This window comes from Eucalyptus grandis, chromosome 8, assembly GCF_016545825.1.
Source record: "Eucalyptus grandis isolate ANBG69807.140 chromosome 8, ASM1654582v1, whole genome shotgun sequence".
Lineage (NCBI taxonomy): Eukaryota > Viridiplantae > Streptophyta > Magnoliopsida > Myrtales > Myrtaceae > Eucalyptus > Eucalyptus grandis.
Genome location: NC_052619.1, coordinates 17,231,284 through 17,248,300, shown reverse-complemented (window position 1 = coordinate 17,248,300; position 17,017 = coordinate 17,231,284). Strand labels below are relative to the sequence as shown.

Sequence of the window (17,017 nt, the reverse complement as noted above, 5' to 3'; positions counted from 1 at the left end):
TGTAATACTTGTTCTGAAGAATGCAAGGCACCAATTCATGTCTTATCATCAAGTGAATGCACAAGTTCTTACTGCATTTAGGGATTGAGCTTTTGTAATACATAATATGCTCTAACATAACATCACGTGGTCAATTTCCATTCATCATAAAGGCAAAATTATCAGCCTACTTTGTCTTTACTCTTTGACATGTGCCGGTCATTCATCGATTAGGCTTGGACCCATCTTGTGACATAAGGACCAAGTCGGAGATAGCTTGAGCAGGTAGCTGTCTTCGATGTGGGTGATCAATCAGAGGTCGAAGGGTGGGGATGAGAGGTTTTGATGGAAATGAGAGAAATTCATTGCTCAAAATGCAAGCATTGATACAGAGAAAAAATTACCTTGTTATACCAAGAGGATTCACATGAAACAAAAATTGAATGAATGCCATACAACATTCATTGTCATTTATAAAATATGGACATAACAAGTCCACCAGAAAACACTAGTGCCATATGAAAACATGTAAAAGCTTCACAGATTACATTATCAATGATGATGCATGTTGATAGTACTATTTATAATTTTTGCATCTCATTATAGGGGAACAATCACACAATACATGATTTCGTAAACTCATGGTCATGGTAAAATTGGGAACTGCTAGAAACTATCGGAGCACTTGATGAAGATGAGATTGTTTCAAGTTCTATCTCAGCATCAACATCATCAGCCGGTGCCTCTATTGGATACAAAAGTGGTTTTGGAGGTAGTTGCAGTTTATCCATATCTCCTTCAAGCATATCTAGGACTTTCCTCATCGACGGCCGATCATTAGGGCTCAATTGTATACACCACAGTGCAGCGATTATCATCTTCCTCGTTGTTTCTCTTTCCTCTTCTATGACATCTACCCTTTCAAGTTCCTTTTCTTTGCCGAGTTGATCATAAACCCACAAAGGAAAGTAAATTTGACTCGAATGCTCTGCATGTGCATTTAGATTTCTCCTTCTACCAGCCATTTCCATTAATAACATCCCAAAACTATAAACATCAGCTTTGTAAGAAATGCCACCAATGTCTTTATAGAATAGCTCAGGAGCCATATAACCCAAGGTTCCTCTTGCTGCAGTTAGCGATACTATATTGTGATCGGTGGGATAAAGTCTTGCAAGTCCAAAGTCAGAAACTTTCGGAGTGAAACTTCGATCTAAGAGAATGTTGTGAGGCTTGATGTCAAAATGTAGAATTTGCATATCACATCCCCGATGTAGATACTCTATCCCTCTAGCTATGCCAAGAGAGATCTCATACATTTTCTTATAATCAAGAGGATCATCACCTTCCTTATAGGAAATGTGTTTATCCAAAGATCCGTTCGGCATGAAATCATAGACAAGAGCTTGTTTGGAGTAATCGAAGCAATAACCAACAAGTTGCACCACATTAACGTGGTGGATCCTTCCAATTGTGGCCACTTCGCTTATAAAATCTTGGCCATTAGATTTTGATTCTTTCAAAATCTTAACTGCAACTTCATTGCCACTTCTAAGTATTCCTCTGTATACAGAACCATATCCCCCCTCACCTAACTTGCATGTGAAATTTTGTGTGATCCTCTTGATATTCGAGTATGAGTACCTCATGGGCAAGAAGTTATTGTGAGCTCGTAGGAATTCTTCGATGTTTGCATCGGTCGCTTGATGCCTTCTCATCCACTTCAAGATTAGAAATATCAACACACACGGAGCTCCGAGTATGAATTTTGCTGCTAGGAAGTAGACTGCAGAGAAATTTGGCCATCGATTAGCATAGTGTGATAATTTTTTTTACACATACAATTTTTGTTTGTCAGAGTACTGAATGAGAGCTTCATAGGTGTGAAGAGAAAAGGACTTATCATACCCAAGACAAAAAAGAGATTCCATGCGGCAATTCCAGCAACACTGCCCATGATATGCTGCGTAGAATCATCTGTAGATAGTAAGAGAATTCATGAGAGATTACTAGATATGGTTAATTAGAATTAACGACCAATCAATAAAGAACTAGATCCATTGTTTTAGCAGTTAAATAATAAAAGCAATTCACGTTAAGATATACCCCAAGTGAAGGATAACTTCATACAGTCACTGCAAAGTGCAAAGACACACTTTTGTTAATTGAAATTTGCAAGTGGAGAAGTCTAGAATAAAAAAAAGAGTGAACGACTTTCACTTTTCTAGATAACGCTTAGATCCAACTTTATTCTATTCACTCATGAAATCCGTGTTATCGTTGCATGATCTTTTCCTTTGAAGAAACACGTTTTCGCTTTTATTCTCCTAAATGTACCAAATGTTCATAAGTTCCCCACAACAATAACATCAATTCAAGGGACACAAGCTACGATCAAATCAAACAATTTTCCCCAAAAAAGGCCTAATTCCCTAAAAAAAAACCCTCAAGTTCTAGTCCAATTTTGGCCCAAACCTTTTTTGTCTAAGAAGAAACCCCAAACTTTAGGTACAGTTTTAGATTTGCCTCAAATTTTGTTTTGCTTAAAAAAATCACCAACTTTTAATATATTCCAAAATTTACCCCCATGGTATGTTCCCAATTTGACATGGCATTTCCACATCGATAAAAACTCCACTTCAGTAAGGTGACATGGAAAATTATTTCCAAAATGAAACCGTTCTAAGATATGAAAATTAGGGACGACTAATGACAATTTTCGGTCAGAGGGTTGATGGGGTAGATTTGCAATTAGAGTAAAAATTGGTGTTTTTTTCTTTTAGACAAAAAAGGTTAGAGATAGATTTAGGATTTGGCCTAAAGTTTGAGATTTTTTCAAGATAAAGAAAAGTTCGACGCAAATTTGGACTAGACCTAAAGTTTAGGGTTTTTTTAGACAAAAAAAGTTCGGAGCATGGGACTAAACTTGAAGTTGTGGTTTTTTTTTAGTGAATAAGGCCCCAAAAAATAAAATAAAATAAAGAAAGAGTGTCAAGTCCAAAAAAGCTCCACAGATGTAAAATAAAAGAGCAACGCACGCCAAATCTACTACAAAATCTTACTGAACTTTTTCACTAAAAGGATGTGGCAATTTTTTATTGGGTATTAAAGAAAGTAATGACTCAATATATCGAACCAATGTATTACAATATCCATAGAAACATGCCACATTACTCAGTAAGTAAATTTTGATAAGATCTCTCAGTAGAGCTAACATTTGAGAAAAGGATGAGGATGAAGAAGAAGAAGAAAGAAAGTAAGAGAGTAAAGGAAGAAAAGCTTCAGAGAAAGTCAGCTTACAGGAGTAATATGGTTCGCACCACACCTCTGGGTACATAATCACACAAAGCTGGAAAATTACCGGTGGTGGAGACGGCGAAGATGGCGAAGACGGCGGAGACGAAGGAGACGGCGGAGAGGGTGAGGACGGCGGAGTCAGCGGAGATGGCAGAGATGGCAGAGATGGCGGAGACGGCGTAGACGATGTAGACGGCGGAGATGGCGCAGACGACGTAGACGGCGAAGGCGGTGAAGACGGCAAAAGACAGTGGAGATGGCAAAGACAGCCAAGACGGCAAAGACGGTGAAGACGACGAAGATGACCAAGACGGCCAAGACGGCCAAGACAGCCAAGACGATGAAGACGGCCAAGACGGCGAAGGAGGAAGTGCATAAAAAAAGAGATTGAATCCTTCAGCCATCATGTTGTGGAGGTCCTTACACAGTAGGCTCACACAATTATACGAAGCCATTTCCCCCGTCAGGTTATAATTCGATAAGAAAGTCATCAAGGTTATGTTGCAAGAATCCTTGATGTCCCTTGCTTGTAGATCGGACGAACGCATCCCATACATAGCGTAGGAGTACACCTTCATTTGGGAAATATTACGGGGCGTATAGGAAGGGTATGCTCCCTCAATACATGGTTCAGTATTGATATACAAAGCAGAAGCAACGGGTTGTGAGCACTTCATGAAGACCACCGGCACTTCTGAGTGCCAAGAACCATCATTGTATAGATAATTAGCACTAAAGTTGGATCTCATCAATAAGTAACGAGGGAGGGATGAGCAATTACTTTTTTGCAGTCCATCTTCAACCACCGTGATATGACCAGAGAAATGATATCCGAAATAATCGTTGTGATAGTGAATTGACTTCACATAATATCGATCGGCATACAAATATAGAACGGTGCGATTATTTTCACAAGCTAGCTCATACTCAGAGTGGCCGCAGCCTTTTGGGTCACCTTTCAATCGAAAAGGATAGGATATGTTATGAACCTCACCACAAGACGAAGCAACACACAAGTAATTCTTCTTTGCACCGCAACTTGTCCTCAGTAGCAGTAGAACATGCAATATGAAAAGCAAAACACGGAACATGCTCATGGAGCTCAGAGACTTAATCGTCTCTCTATCGTTTGATCTGATGCAATGAGAGTTTTTGCTAATTGGTAATGCGATGGGGGCCTAGTTATATGAATGAAAAGTGTCGGGAGTCGTCGGTCATACAAATGTCCAAGTCAACCAATAAAGGCAAGTCTAGTGAAGAAAAAGTGTGTACCGCATGGAAATTGCAGCCCTTGCAGTCTAGGTGACAAAACATGGTGTTGAAATTATTTATGCATACCTTTCACATTGTTTAGAAAAGAAACTTCTCTGCACTTTCCAAATTGACTTTTCTTAGTACCATAAAAAAAGAATCGATTTGAATGTTTTGTATTCTAAAATGAATCAAAAATCCCTTCAAGTGAGGCATTGGCGTTCTATTTTCTTTTCAAGGCTAATATTCCATAAATGTTGCTTATTAAATTGTGAAGACAAAAAGGAAATACATATCGTATTTTATTGTATGAGCTTTTTCATCTTTAGCAAAAAACAAAAATTGGTAACAAAAATTGCTTATTGACAGGAATATTAACTTGTACAATATCGCTTTTGGCAAAAGTAAAAGGAAAATATGGAGTAAGTGCTTCTTGGATGATGGAACGGGTTATGAAAGAAATAAAGCAATACAATAATTGCTATCAAAGGACCGACGCACCTAAAAGCGATAGAATAATTGCTTTTGAGGGACCGACGCACGTAGAAAGTAATACAATAATTGCTATTGAGGGACCGACACACCTTGACTAGAACCTCACTAACTTCATCGTCACGAAAAGACTATAGATGCAAAATTTGACTTCAAAAATACAAAGCGATGTTTATTTATTTACTGTCAACTTTAATATTTCAATCACTCTCCCATAATTGTGCTAGATCTATGAACCATACTATCATCTCTTTCCTATGATAGAACCACTTAATGATTGAACTGATCAATTTCAATAATACTGTCATTTTATCAAATGAAACGAATGTTGTTGCCCGCTTCATGATCATCTTCCATATCTGAATGTGTGGAATTGAAGGTGTCATGTAAGCTCAAATGAGACTATCGGGCAATTTACCATTGTGAACATAACATCAGAGAGCTTCGCATAGCAATTCTTCTCAGCGAAATAGAAACGCCTTCAAATAGTTGTAATTAGCACTCACCATATATTTTCTCAAGCTAATGCATGCCCCTAAGTATAATTGAAGAGACTGAAATGGATTTTCCATATAATACGACAAAGTTTATTTTAACTGACGCATCCAATAACATTTTAACTGCACATGTTCAATTTTTTGTAGTAATATTATTACTAATTACGTTTTTATTTTTATTTTTATTGCATATTACCCTTTCTGGAAATAGGTTCGTTCTGCGAGCATCTCCACAGCAATGATACTTTAGTTGCTTTCTATCATCATTAAATATTCAGCAATGATTAGTCAAATTTTAAGTAGAAAATCTCTTGGTGAAAGTATCCAATATTATCTCTTGCACGTACACCAAAAGATTTGGACATAAATTATGCAAATTGATGTATCAACTATCAATTCATTCAGTGCCATAAAAGACTATAGAAAAATAATAATCTGTTTAGTAGTGAAGGATTTTTCATTTTTGAACAAAATGAAATTTCTAACTGAAAAGATAAATAACAGCACTGAAGACTATCGTTGCACATTACGAGAAAAGAATAAAGGCCATACAATAATTTCTCAACCAGCAATAGATGGACACGAACCTCAATTTAAAGGTCACTTGCTTCGTCATTGCCTGACACGCACGAAGACTATAAGTGTAATATCCGCATTCATTAAAAAAAGCACTACGTGCTTTTTCACTAGCAATTGAAGTATTATTCTCGTAGATCAATCACTCACTCTCCTGTAAAATAACCACATCTCTTTCCCGCAATAAAACTGAATGACCTGACAGATCTCAACAATAACGTCGTTTTATCGAACAACAGATGCTGTTACCTGCTTCATAATCATTTTCCATCTCCGAATGTGTGGTATTGCAAGTGTCATGTAAGCTCAAATGGGACTACAAGGAAGAGTGCTGCCATTTTCATTCTCTGTTGATAGCTGCTTGAATCTACTCAAGACTCCTCCCTTTCGTTTCAGGGACCACCGTGATCACGAACACCATCCCAGCGGCGTTAATCACCGCATAAAGAAAGAAGGTAACTGTGAAGCAAGCCGGCAGAGTTATTTGCTTTCGACAAGTTTTGCAGAAGCATATTCTGACATTTTTCTCATGGGAAGAATGCTTTAATATATACTACCTGTCTATTAATCTTTCTGCAGAAAGACCCACTTCACTTATTTTCTTTTCTAAATGACACGTCGACTCAATTTTCGTGATATTCGAATCTAGGTAGAAGTTGCTGTAAACACATTGATTGAAATAAATGGACTCAATATGCATTCGAGATTGTGAAGAACAGTGACAGACACCTCCAGCTCCAAATAGGATTGAAGTTTTTGGGAAAAACTAGGTCTCAAGTCTGTAGTTTGGTTGAATTCGCGCAACAACTCATGTTCCAATGTGACAAATGTTTATCGAGCTCCTGCCAGAGCAACAGTTCAAAGAGCGTTTTCAGCAGAGTCGTACCATAGGAGCTCCAGCTCATTAAGTAGTTGAAAGTGTAGGAAACTGCCCAAGCGCCAAACCAGTTTACTAGTGCTGCAAACCCTCCAGCTACTCCTTTGATATTAATGGGGAAAATCTGAACACCAGGGACACATTACATGATTGGCAAATTTTTTTGAAATACTCGTAACAATCCCAGTTACAGAAACGACCCTTTAATTTGATAAGCATGAAACTTCGGGGGATGTTTAGGATTACCTCGGACATCACAACCCAAGGAACCGCGCCCATTCCAGCGGAAAATGCTGCTATGTATAGCTGAGCATTGAGAAAAAACAGAACAAAAAATTTTATAGTGGGGAGTTGTTGTGGCAGCCAACCGGATAAAGCCAGAAAGAGATCAAGGCAGGTGAGACTATTACCAGAATGCCGGTGACTGCAAGTATCGGGACAGCATCAGCTGCTAGATCATGAACCTGGCTTGGAAGATTCTCAAAAAATTACTGGTTGACAAGCATTGCAAAGCAGAAGGAAGACACCAGGACTGATAGTATTTACCTTTAGAAAGAATGAAAGGGCAGTTACTATGCATCCCAGGACCAATCCTGTCCCCGAGATCTGCGATTGAGAGAGAGAGAGAAGGTTATGGTTCAAGTTGCAGAACTCGCGAAAGGGGCAGAACCAGAAAAGCTTTGTTACTATAGACATGATTTCTCAGCGACTTTCATCTATTTTACCAAGAGAAGGGGCTTTCTTCCAGCTCTATCGACCAGTGCAGCGCCAATAGCCGTGACAATAACCTGCAAAAATTTACTCTTTAAGCGTGACGTGTATAAAACTAGATCCCCGCCAAAGAGGAAAGGGCGAGAATTACAGACCTGGAGGATTGCATAAGTTATGGTTCCTACGCTGGAGGACAAACCTGAGGAGATTGTGCAAATGCGATTATAAAGGCGAGACTAATACCTTGCTTGTGAGATTCAACACTATATTATGTGAACAGCTCATTCAGTGATAATTAAGTAGACCAAAAGCATTCGAATATTAACTGGATTTTATAAATTGGAACCCTTGCTTTGCTTTTTATTTGGTTATCCGTTCTGGAATCATAAAATGCAATGCATAGTTTCATTATTGTGGTGCCCAAGAGCTTCTTGCTATGAACTTCATACCTGCTTCCTTGAAAATATTGCTTGCATAGAAACAGACACCATTTATCCCTCCGAACTGCTGGACGACCATCAATCTAACACCAATCTGGCCAAAATTTAACAAATTTGTCAGCAAAAAGAACAACAATGGGAAATATCACCAAAAGTACAACTACTGCATACTCCCGATCCACAGGGCATTCCAAGAAAGCAACGAAGGAGGGACTTTATTGGATACATAGCAGTAAATACAGAGAGAAGATTACGATGACAGAACTCAGATATCTTCTCTGAAATAAATCGAGAATGCTGGCTTTCGGGAGCAGTTGAAGAGTTTCGATGTAGTCCTGTCAAGAAAAACAAATTCGATCATTCCGTCAGTTATTCGTACTTATAAAGTTGAGGCACTAAGATGAAACGAGTATAGACTTAAAGCCTTTTACTTGTATTTCAGCAACCTCTTCAGAAATATCCGCATCCTTTCCATGGAGTTTCTGCAGCACGGCTTCAAACTCCTTTTCATGGCCCGTTTCACCGGCATTCGGCAGAATCCTAAAATTCATTCCAACACTACAAATCCCTCTCTTCCAACAATTCAGATAAGAAGAATCTGGTGTTAATCTTGATTTGTTACCAGCCATCTAGGAGACTCTGGAATGAAAAACAGGCCGAACAGTAGGACTGCACAGGGGATTAGACCTGCATAAACCGCAGACGTTCAAGGTGGTTTCAGACTTGGACTTTTCTATGCAACATTGGCACTAAACTTGAATTATGCTACTTTTTCTGTTTTACCAATTAATGCCAAAACCCTCCAAGCTAATACTGTCCCAATTATGAAGGAAACGGACACTCCAGCTGTCACGCCCCGATCCTTGAGCGCATGCTCATCCCTCTCTGGTCGATAAAAATTATGCAACTTCTCAGGACGAGTCGCCGACCCTTTTATTTTATTGCACATGCGGAAGCAATTAACAAATCCCCTGACAGCAACTATCTCGGGATAGAAAAGCAGGACATCACATTAACAAACAAGCCACACTTTTATAAACATACTGAGTCTTTTACACAAGTCTATAACCAAAAGACTAATTCTCAAAAAGAGGCTGTCCTATCTGACCTACTCTTTAGGTCACCTCAGCTCAGCTCCAAGTCCTCCCTCTACGGTCCTGAAAATTTTAAGTCCACGACGGGGTGAGATATGAATCTCAGCAAGTACATGATCTAAGCCCCTATTAGGAGGGAAATACACTCCTAACCACACAACCACTCAATTGGCACAGAAGACTTACCTCGCCTCAGTTTCCTTTCCTGCATGTCAGTATAGTTCATATTGTAATGCATATAACAACTGGAACACCTCATCAATTCAATTAATTACCAAAGTCCTGATTATAAGGCCAAACCGTTATGACACATTCCATTCCATGTCACACAGTTTTGATCTCATAATCGGGTGCATCAAACTCAACAATCATGCGTTCCAATTGTTAATTACACCCCTCAAGGGCATGGCCAACTCTATTGGTGGCAGGCGTCGTCTCACCTCCTTTGAGCATGGCTACGTCTCTCAATTAGATGGCTTCCCCGAAGGGGCGTAGGTCCAGAATCTACTGCGACCCGAGTCCCAATAAATTGGTAACATCCGACTTAACAGCTCAGGACGATTTCTCTTAACCAACACACGACCAATCAATCTCGGCCCAGGACACTGTGCATTGCACTCAAATGTCTCAATTAAAATAGTGAACCTGGCCTGTTTTCTTCGTATTAGAAATACATGATAAAATAGTCGTGTGTGGATACACGGTCAATTCACACTAGAAAAATTGATATCCTCCAATTTAACCATTTTCGGCCTTAAAACCCAATACCCGGGATTTTCTGAATAAATAATGAATTTCACAAATTTTGGAATTAAATACTCAAAATTCCAATCAGCACTCAATTTGCACAAATTAACATCCAATTGCAGAAATCAAACACACCATTGCAATCAGCACGAAATTCCGGTCACCGGCTATCCCGCCTAATTTCCGGAAAATAATTAATAATTAAATAATTTATCAAAAATTAAATAAATTACAAAATAAATAAATTTAAAGCATTTAATAAACTAAATAATCTAACTAACAATTAAATCTAACCATCCTATTTAATTTAATCTAAGTACACTAACTAAATAAACTAACTAATTCCTAACTAATCCACCTAACTAAACTAATTACACTAACTAAATATTAACTATATACTTAATCTAACTAAGCCATCCTAAACCTAATCAACATAATTAATCCACAAATTAGCTAACTAACACACCTCTAAGTGTCATTAGCCCACTAATAAAGGATTAGAACGCAACTCACCGGTTAAGCCCGAAAATCGGCTCACGGCGACGGCGGCGCGACGGCGGCCAAGACTTAAGCTCACGGCGAGGCCGACAGGAGCTTGGACCGGCTGAAATCAGCCAACAAAGCCTATGGTTCAAGACCGAAGGAGCTGGATTTTTCCTCGGTTGAACTTGCGGTGGACGCGGCAACGAAGCTTGGCTTCGTGGAGACAGCGAGTTGGAGAGATGCGGTCAACAAACAAAGCAAGTTGTCTTCATGGCCGCGTGAAGAGAAGACCCGGTGATGCTTCGGTGGAAGGGAACGGCGAGATGTGAGGGTTTCACGGTCAACTTTGCTGGAGAAAAACTCCTTTGGTTGACTGAATTTGAGGTGGCTTCGGACGTGTGGTGCAGAGAAGAAACGGTGGGTGAATGATGGTGCAAGTGGCGGTGGGATGAGGGAAAAACGTGGGTATGCTTCGGTGATGGGTGTCTTCGAAGGGAGAAGTGAACAGAAGGAGCTGAAGCCGTGAAAAGCGAGAGAGACCAAGAAGAAAGAGAGAATCGGATGAGGGAAAGAGGCGGTGGACAGGGGACGTGGAGGGATCGGCTCCGCGGAAAAATGAAAGAGAAGCTCCGTCCGTGGAGAGCAGCTGGCTTGGGGGAAAATAAGTCAACATGCTTATCTCCTCCATTAAATCCTTATCCCCCTAATTCTTTCTAACCAACATAATCTAAGAATCAACTAAATGATGCCAAAAATCAACCCTCAAACCATAGCTCCGAATTTCACTGATTTTAGAATTCAATTTCATCCTCAAATTCTCAATTTCGAAATCAAATTTTATCGAAGAAAAATCCCACACATGTCCATAAATTCCCATCACCCAGTAGCTCGGCTTGCACATCAAAATTTCCTTCAAATAAGTCCACTGAATTTTCGTTCAATTTCCGAATCGATTTTCCGTACAAATCTCGGGATCTCCGAAAATTTTTCGGAAAGTGAGTCGACGTTCCTAAAATGGATTGTGACACAACAGAACTTTCAATTTCTGAAATCAAGCTTAATTTCGCGGTTAATTTCAATTCGACGTGATTTTAGCGCGTCCCAATCTACTAGGTAGTTTTTAGGAATTTTTAATGCAATTGACTCGTGGTCGATTATTTTCGAGCCACAATGTACATCTTCGACACACTAGCGACTCTCGATTGTCGTGAAAATCTCGAGATTTCAAATACGGACACAAGGTACAAAAACGACAGAAAAATCGGTCTAGTGCCATTTGACAGAAATTTTGCAATTAGGTGGAATCACCCACGCACTAATCACATATATCTATCGAATCAACCTATCTCCGGTCTCTGATCCATTTTGACGGTGCCGTAATGACCCCTGCAGATTAGCACGGTCGAGCAGTCGATTCCTAGTCGAATTCTCATGTCTATTGTATTTAGATTCCTTAACGGCTTTACCTAATAGGCTAGTTAACTCGTGAGTGGCCAACTCAGAGAAAAAGGCTATAGACACATCGATGAAAAGCCCAACTCGTCTCATCGAAATCAGACTCGAAAATCAGGATATCACACCAGCAACGATCATAAGCTGTGGAGAGAAGAGAACATGTTAGGCCTAGTAGGTTCTGTAGGATGTACATATATACACCATCTTGCACTTGCAAAAAGGCAAAATTTGCTACAAGCTAAGGCCTTTTGCCAATAACTCCATGCTTGCAATTTTAACCAAGAATGTTCATACAAAATCTTTGCCTGATTGACAGCAGTCAAAGCTCCACGGAGATTTTTGGGTGTAATTTCAGCTATAAATATCGGTACCTGGACATAAATTAGAAAAAGATTAACCAATCTAAACCGAAGAGAGAGCTTCATGCTGTCACTGTGAATCGAGTCCAGCATGTTGTCGTAGAACAACTTGCTACATCAAATGTGTGTGGTACGAAGTGAGGAATTACCACATAGGAAAAGACTCCCATTCCATATCCCGTGGCCAATCTTCCGATATCCCGAGCAAGTGCTCCCTAATTCACTCAAAATTAAACAGAACAGAGAGTTGATGAGACTTGAAGTTCTTATGCAACTAATCGATCTTCACCTATGATAAGGCTTGTAAATAGGATATGGACACACCTCAGCAAAGTAAATAGCAAGCCATCCTGCTACACAGAGCGCTCGCTATTCTCATTGTCTGCATTTTGAGGCAAATGTTTATGCTGTCACGTCCTCCTTCCATGATATAACTAAATCCCAAAGCTAAAACTCTCAAAGAGTCTTGAAAAACACTGTTCTGTTTTACATTGTGAACGACGCACTCATTTGCTGCTTACCCATTTACAGCCAACAAAATCAGCGATTGGTCCTCCGGTAATTGCACCAATCATTGCACCGAATGTCAGTATGGATCCAAAGACTGAATACTGTTGAAAGACACATAAAGAGTAACTGCAAATCAGCTTGAGTTCAGTGAGAGAAAGAACTTCAGTTTCCATCTAGCTAACAATGCTATAAGTCACCGAATGCTCGAGAATCTCAGTGGAAAGCTATTCTGAACAAACCTATCACTTCGATCAGAAACCTGAATGATATGCAGTCGCAATTTTCAGCTGATGATACCCAATCTAAATCTCCCCATTTTTGGTTTTCTTGTCCTGAGGTGTCCAACAATGGAACTCGATGCAAAAATTCAGTATACATTTCACTCGTTACAATGCAGAAAGAATAAGATGTCTAGAGAAAGAAGTATCTCTACCTCAAAGCCAACATCCTTATTATTGAGAGAGTCTTGTTTATAAAGTTTTTGATCATATAACACGTCTATATTATGGACCCGGAATATGAGCAGATCGTTACTTTGATTTTCTTGTATATGGGCGCCTTCAGTGACAATTCTGATATTGAATCGAAGCAACGAACAAAGACAACGCGACATGTGCTTCTCAACACTCGCCGGTAAATTCGACATACCTCAGCTGTAGAGAGACTAAGTTCCTCCACTATAGCATCCTGAGTTGGTGATGAATAACCTGCCTGAAAATCCAATGAAACAATTTCTCATTAGATTCAATTAATCAAATCCTTTTCATTTCAACCATTACCATGGGAACTGGACTTTTCAAAAAGAAATTGCATTTCCTACTTACGCAGGTCCCGAATTCATAGGAACCGCAAACCGCAACGAATGTGGTGAAATAGACCATCCACGGACGACCCTTATCGGTTCCTTCATCTTTGCCAGCTCGGTCCTTCTCTTGCGGTGCAAGGAGCCGCTCTCTTACTCCTTCTCTGTCCCTGGTTTCTTGATTTTCAATGTCCTCGTTAATCGCCATGCTTGCTCGCCTTACAAAAATGCTCCTTGGTTCTCTATCTGACTACGTACGAGGAACTAGCAAATCTATAAGCTCCAAAGAAGATAAGTTCTCTTTCCAACGTGGCTAGTCTGCTTGCTTTATATGGATGACTCGAAATGAGAAACCCCAAGTGCTAATACGGAAACCCCGACTCTGATCGGTTTATACTCGCGGTTTCTAGGAATTCCTCGCGGACCTCAGTCTTGCAAACTGGCAAGCAATTCTTTGCTTTTCTGACTCGCCCCCATTAATGGTATTGGAATCACTAATGGAACAGAGTCTCCGAATACAGCAGGATCACAGATGAAAAGGGCTGCATCGCTCTTTATGGGCAAGCAGTAAGTAAAAACATGGAACCGGACTTTCTCAATGACACGGCTCTGGATAAAGACAAAGTAAAAACCGCGGACAAAGTTCTATCTTTTTCAGCCAACCACCGGCTAGGAAAGCCAGAGTGTTTTTCTAACCTGGAAAGTAATTAAGTTCTGTCCATTTTTCCATGGAGGCATTGTTATCTTCAACTTTAACCCATGTTTATCGAGTAAGAAAGATAAGATCTCAATTAATAGTTTCTTATCTCTTTGGTGGAATAAGAAACTATCAAGAAAAAGAACTGTTCTGCTAGAACATTACTTTTCTTTTGGGAATTTTCTTGAGCAAAACCCTTCTTCTTCTTCTTTTTTTTTTTTTTTTTTTCCTTTCCAATTGGACGATAAGCACAAGATAATTTTGGCCGGACCTTCTTCTGGGGACACATTATCTTCCTTTTCTATTTTTTAAAAGAACCACTACATATGCGAACAAAAAGCATGCATATAGCCTCCTTTGTGGTCAGTGATGCTTTTGATGTCTGCTCAAATGGCAAGACTAGGTAGCAGGAATTTCAAAAAGGGATGTTTTTCATCTTTCCATAGTGGCCAATTTTGCGGAAAATGTCAATTTATAGAGGCAAGAGGTGGACAGAATTACTTTCTACTAAGGACGTCATGTACTGCCGAGGCCCATGAATCTAAAGAATTCAGCCACCATGAAGCCAGCCGACGGGATTCACAGGCACAACGGAATGGACCATAAAGTTGCAGAGCACATTGGCCAAAAATATCCAACTACCATTCTCCAACTACTTTATTGGTCCACATTTGCTGCATCTCCGTCTTCTTTCACTTCACGATTCAGAATAGGCCAACAAAATCCCGCAAGATTATATAGCTGTGGCCTGCTCGAAAAAGGGAAAATATCAAAAATATATCTTACTCTTGATCTAATAGCCACTCACATATTTTCGTTTTGATAAATATCATTCACATTCTTCCAAGAAAAACCCCACATTGAGAACATTAATTTGCCCCTCCATGTGAACTCATTTTAGCATCTTCCTTACAGTTTGAGCAGACTGAAAAAAGTGATTTTTGAATGGTAGAATTAGTGTAGATATTTGTTATTTTCAAAAGAAGAGGTAAGTGGTCATGGGATGAGAAATAAGGTGTATTTCGTTATATTTTTCTCAAAAAACTTAGACAAAACAAATATGCTAATCTTATAAGCACATAGTGGGATTTGTATTTCAAATGTATTAGAACAAAAAAGACAACAAATGTCATAACTTTTGTACAATGATCACTTAAATTTCATAACTTTTTATTCAATCACTTTAATGTCATAATTGATCACTTAAGCGCTGTAATTTTTCATTAATAAGGAAATCCGACATGAACGTTCTTTAAAAGTTACAACACTCAAATGATCAATTAAAGGTTATGGCACTCAAGTAAAGATTTTTTTTTTTTTAAAGTCACGACACTCAAAGTAATTGAAAAACAATGTTATGGCACTTAGGCGAGCACCGCACGAAAGTTATGATACTTTTGGTGTCCTTATCTTAATATCTTAATATCCTCCTTCCATTCATGACACCAAATCCCATAAATATACTAAAAAGCACACAGAATTTTTTATTTTCTATTTTAGCTAATGTTACGTAATTGTAAGCGTCTAATTAAGTAGAGATTAATCAGGCTGATTCAGGTTTTAGAGGCTGCCAATCATTTTTGCTTAACCCCTACTAAACAAAGCTACGAACAACAAGCGATTGTCTTAAGCTAGTGGCTTTGTTTAAGCATCCAATAAAAATCAGCAAGATTATTTAGCACAACCCTTTTAATATAAGAAGTTTTAGGAACTCTTATCATCACCTTGAAGAAGGGTAGCTAGGCAAGCGCGATTAAAACACCCAATTCAAAGACAAAGCAGCCTTCCCTAATTTAAAGGGAAAATAGGTGGACACGATACAATTTGCCTCACCTCTCATATATATATAACCCCAAAGGCATGGACTAAAATAAGTCATTTGCGGGTCCCTCTTCTGATAAGGTCAATCCACTTGTTGGAATGGAATGAATTTGATTGATAGAGAAGGTCTAGATTGCCTGAGGGAGCGGATATATCCTAATTGCAGAAATAATATATTAATTGTAATAGAGCATATGCCACTTTCATTTTGCATGATTGCATCTAATCTCAGAGATCTGGATTCCTTTCTTTCTTTCTTTCTTTTTTATTTCCCCTCCAATCTTCCAATTTGTGGAGAAAAATATGATCCTATCAGCAAGAGGAACTTGAAAAATCGTTCTGCCGGCCTCGCACTGACGAAACAAAAATAATAAAGAGTGAAAACTGACAGATTATTACCAAAATGAAATTAACAAAAAGCTGAGGTGAGGTGAGCTATGAAAGAAATTTATGTATGAACTAGATTGTAAAATAACCTTAGTCTAAATTCTCGATATTTATTTTGCTATACGTTATGAAATGAAAAATCTCTATTTGGACAAGAAATTTTTCTTTTCTTGATGACTATGGATTATAATTATACAATTATGCATTACTCTAAGTTTTCACCAACTTGTTCAATGAACATGGCTTCATCCATAAGGATACATCCAAGCATGCACAAGAATCAGATTTCGACCAAGTCCAGAGAACTAAACAAGGCCTGGTTTTCCTCTCTTTAGGTAGACATCCTGATTGTGTTGACAATCTTATCCACCAGGACATGTAGGGCCCGTTTGGTTCAACTTTGGGGAAATGCCATTGGGAGAATGCAAATACCTTTGAGCAAAATGGGTCTGTGGGAATGTTATACCGTTTGGTAAATTGTAGCATTGAAAGGCAACTTAGTATAAACACCGTTTGGTAAAATTCAGCTTTGTAATTGACTT

The 17,017-nt window shown here is 39.0% G+C and overlaps 1 protein-coding gene and 1 pseudogene across 1 annotated transcript; both read right to left on the bottom strand.

Annotated features, from left to right (window-relative positions):
* Window positions 1-560: 560 nt before the first annotated feature.
* On the bottom strand, window positions 561-4,640 carry LOC104417063 (PR5-like receptor kinase). Its single transcript, XM_039300627.1, has 3 exons — window positions 3,341-4,640; window positions 1,888-1,956; window positions 561-1,765 (listed from the first exon to the last, which is right to left on the bottom strand). The coding sequence occupies exons 1-3, from the start codon at window positions 4,371-4,373 to the stop codon at window positions 594-596; spliced, it is 2,274 nt and encodes a 757-aa protein (XP_039156561.1). The 5' UTR covers window positions 4,374-4,640; the 3' UTR covers window positions 561-593.
* A 1,385-nt stretch (window positions 4,641-6,025) lies between these two features.
* Window positions 6,026-14,097, bottom strand: LOC108954562 (annotated as a pseudogene).
* Window positions 14,098-17,017: the final 2,920 nt, after the last annotated feature.

Excerpts from the sequence above, each read along its gene's own strand:
- LOC104417063 (XM_039300627.1), bottom strand. The coding sequence starts at position 4,373 with ATGAGCATGTTCCGTGTTTTGCTTTTCATATTGCATGTTCTACTGCTA. Across the intron at positions 1,957-3,340 it reads CTTCGCCGTCTCCACCACCG|ATGATTCTACGCAGCATATC; the intron begins GTAATTTTCCAG and ends TACTATCTACAG. Across the intron at positions 1,766-1,887 it reads GAATCTCTTTTTTGTCTTGG|TCTACTTCCTAGCAGCAAAA; the intron begins GTATGATAAGTC and ends ATTTCTCTGCAG.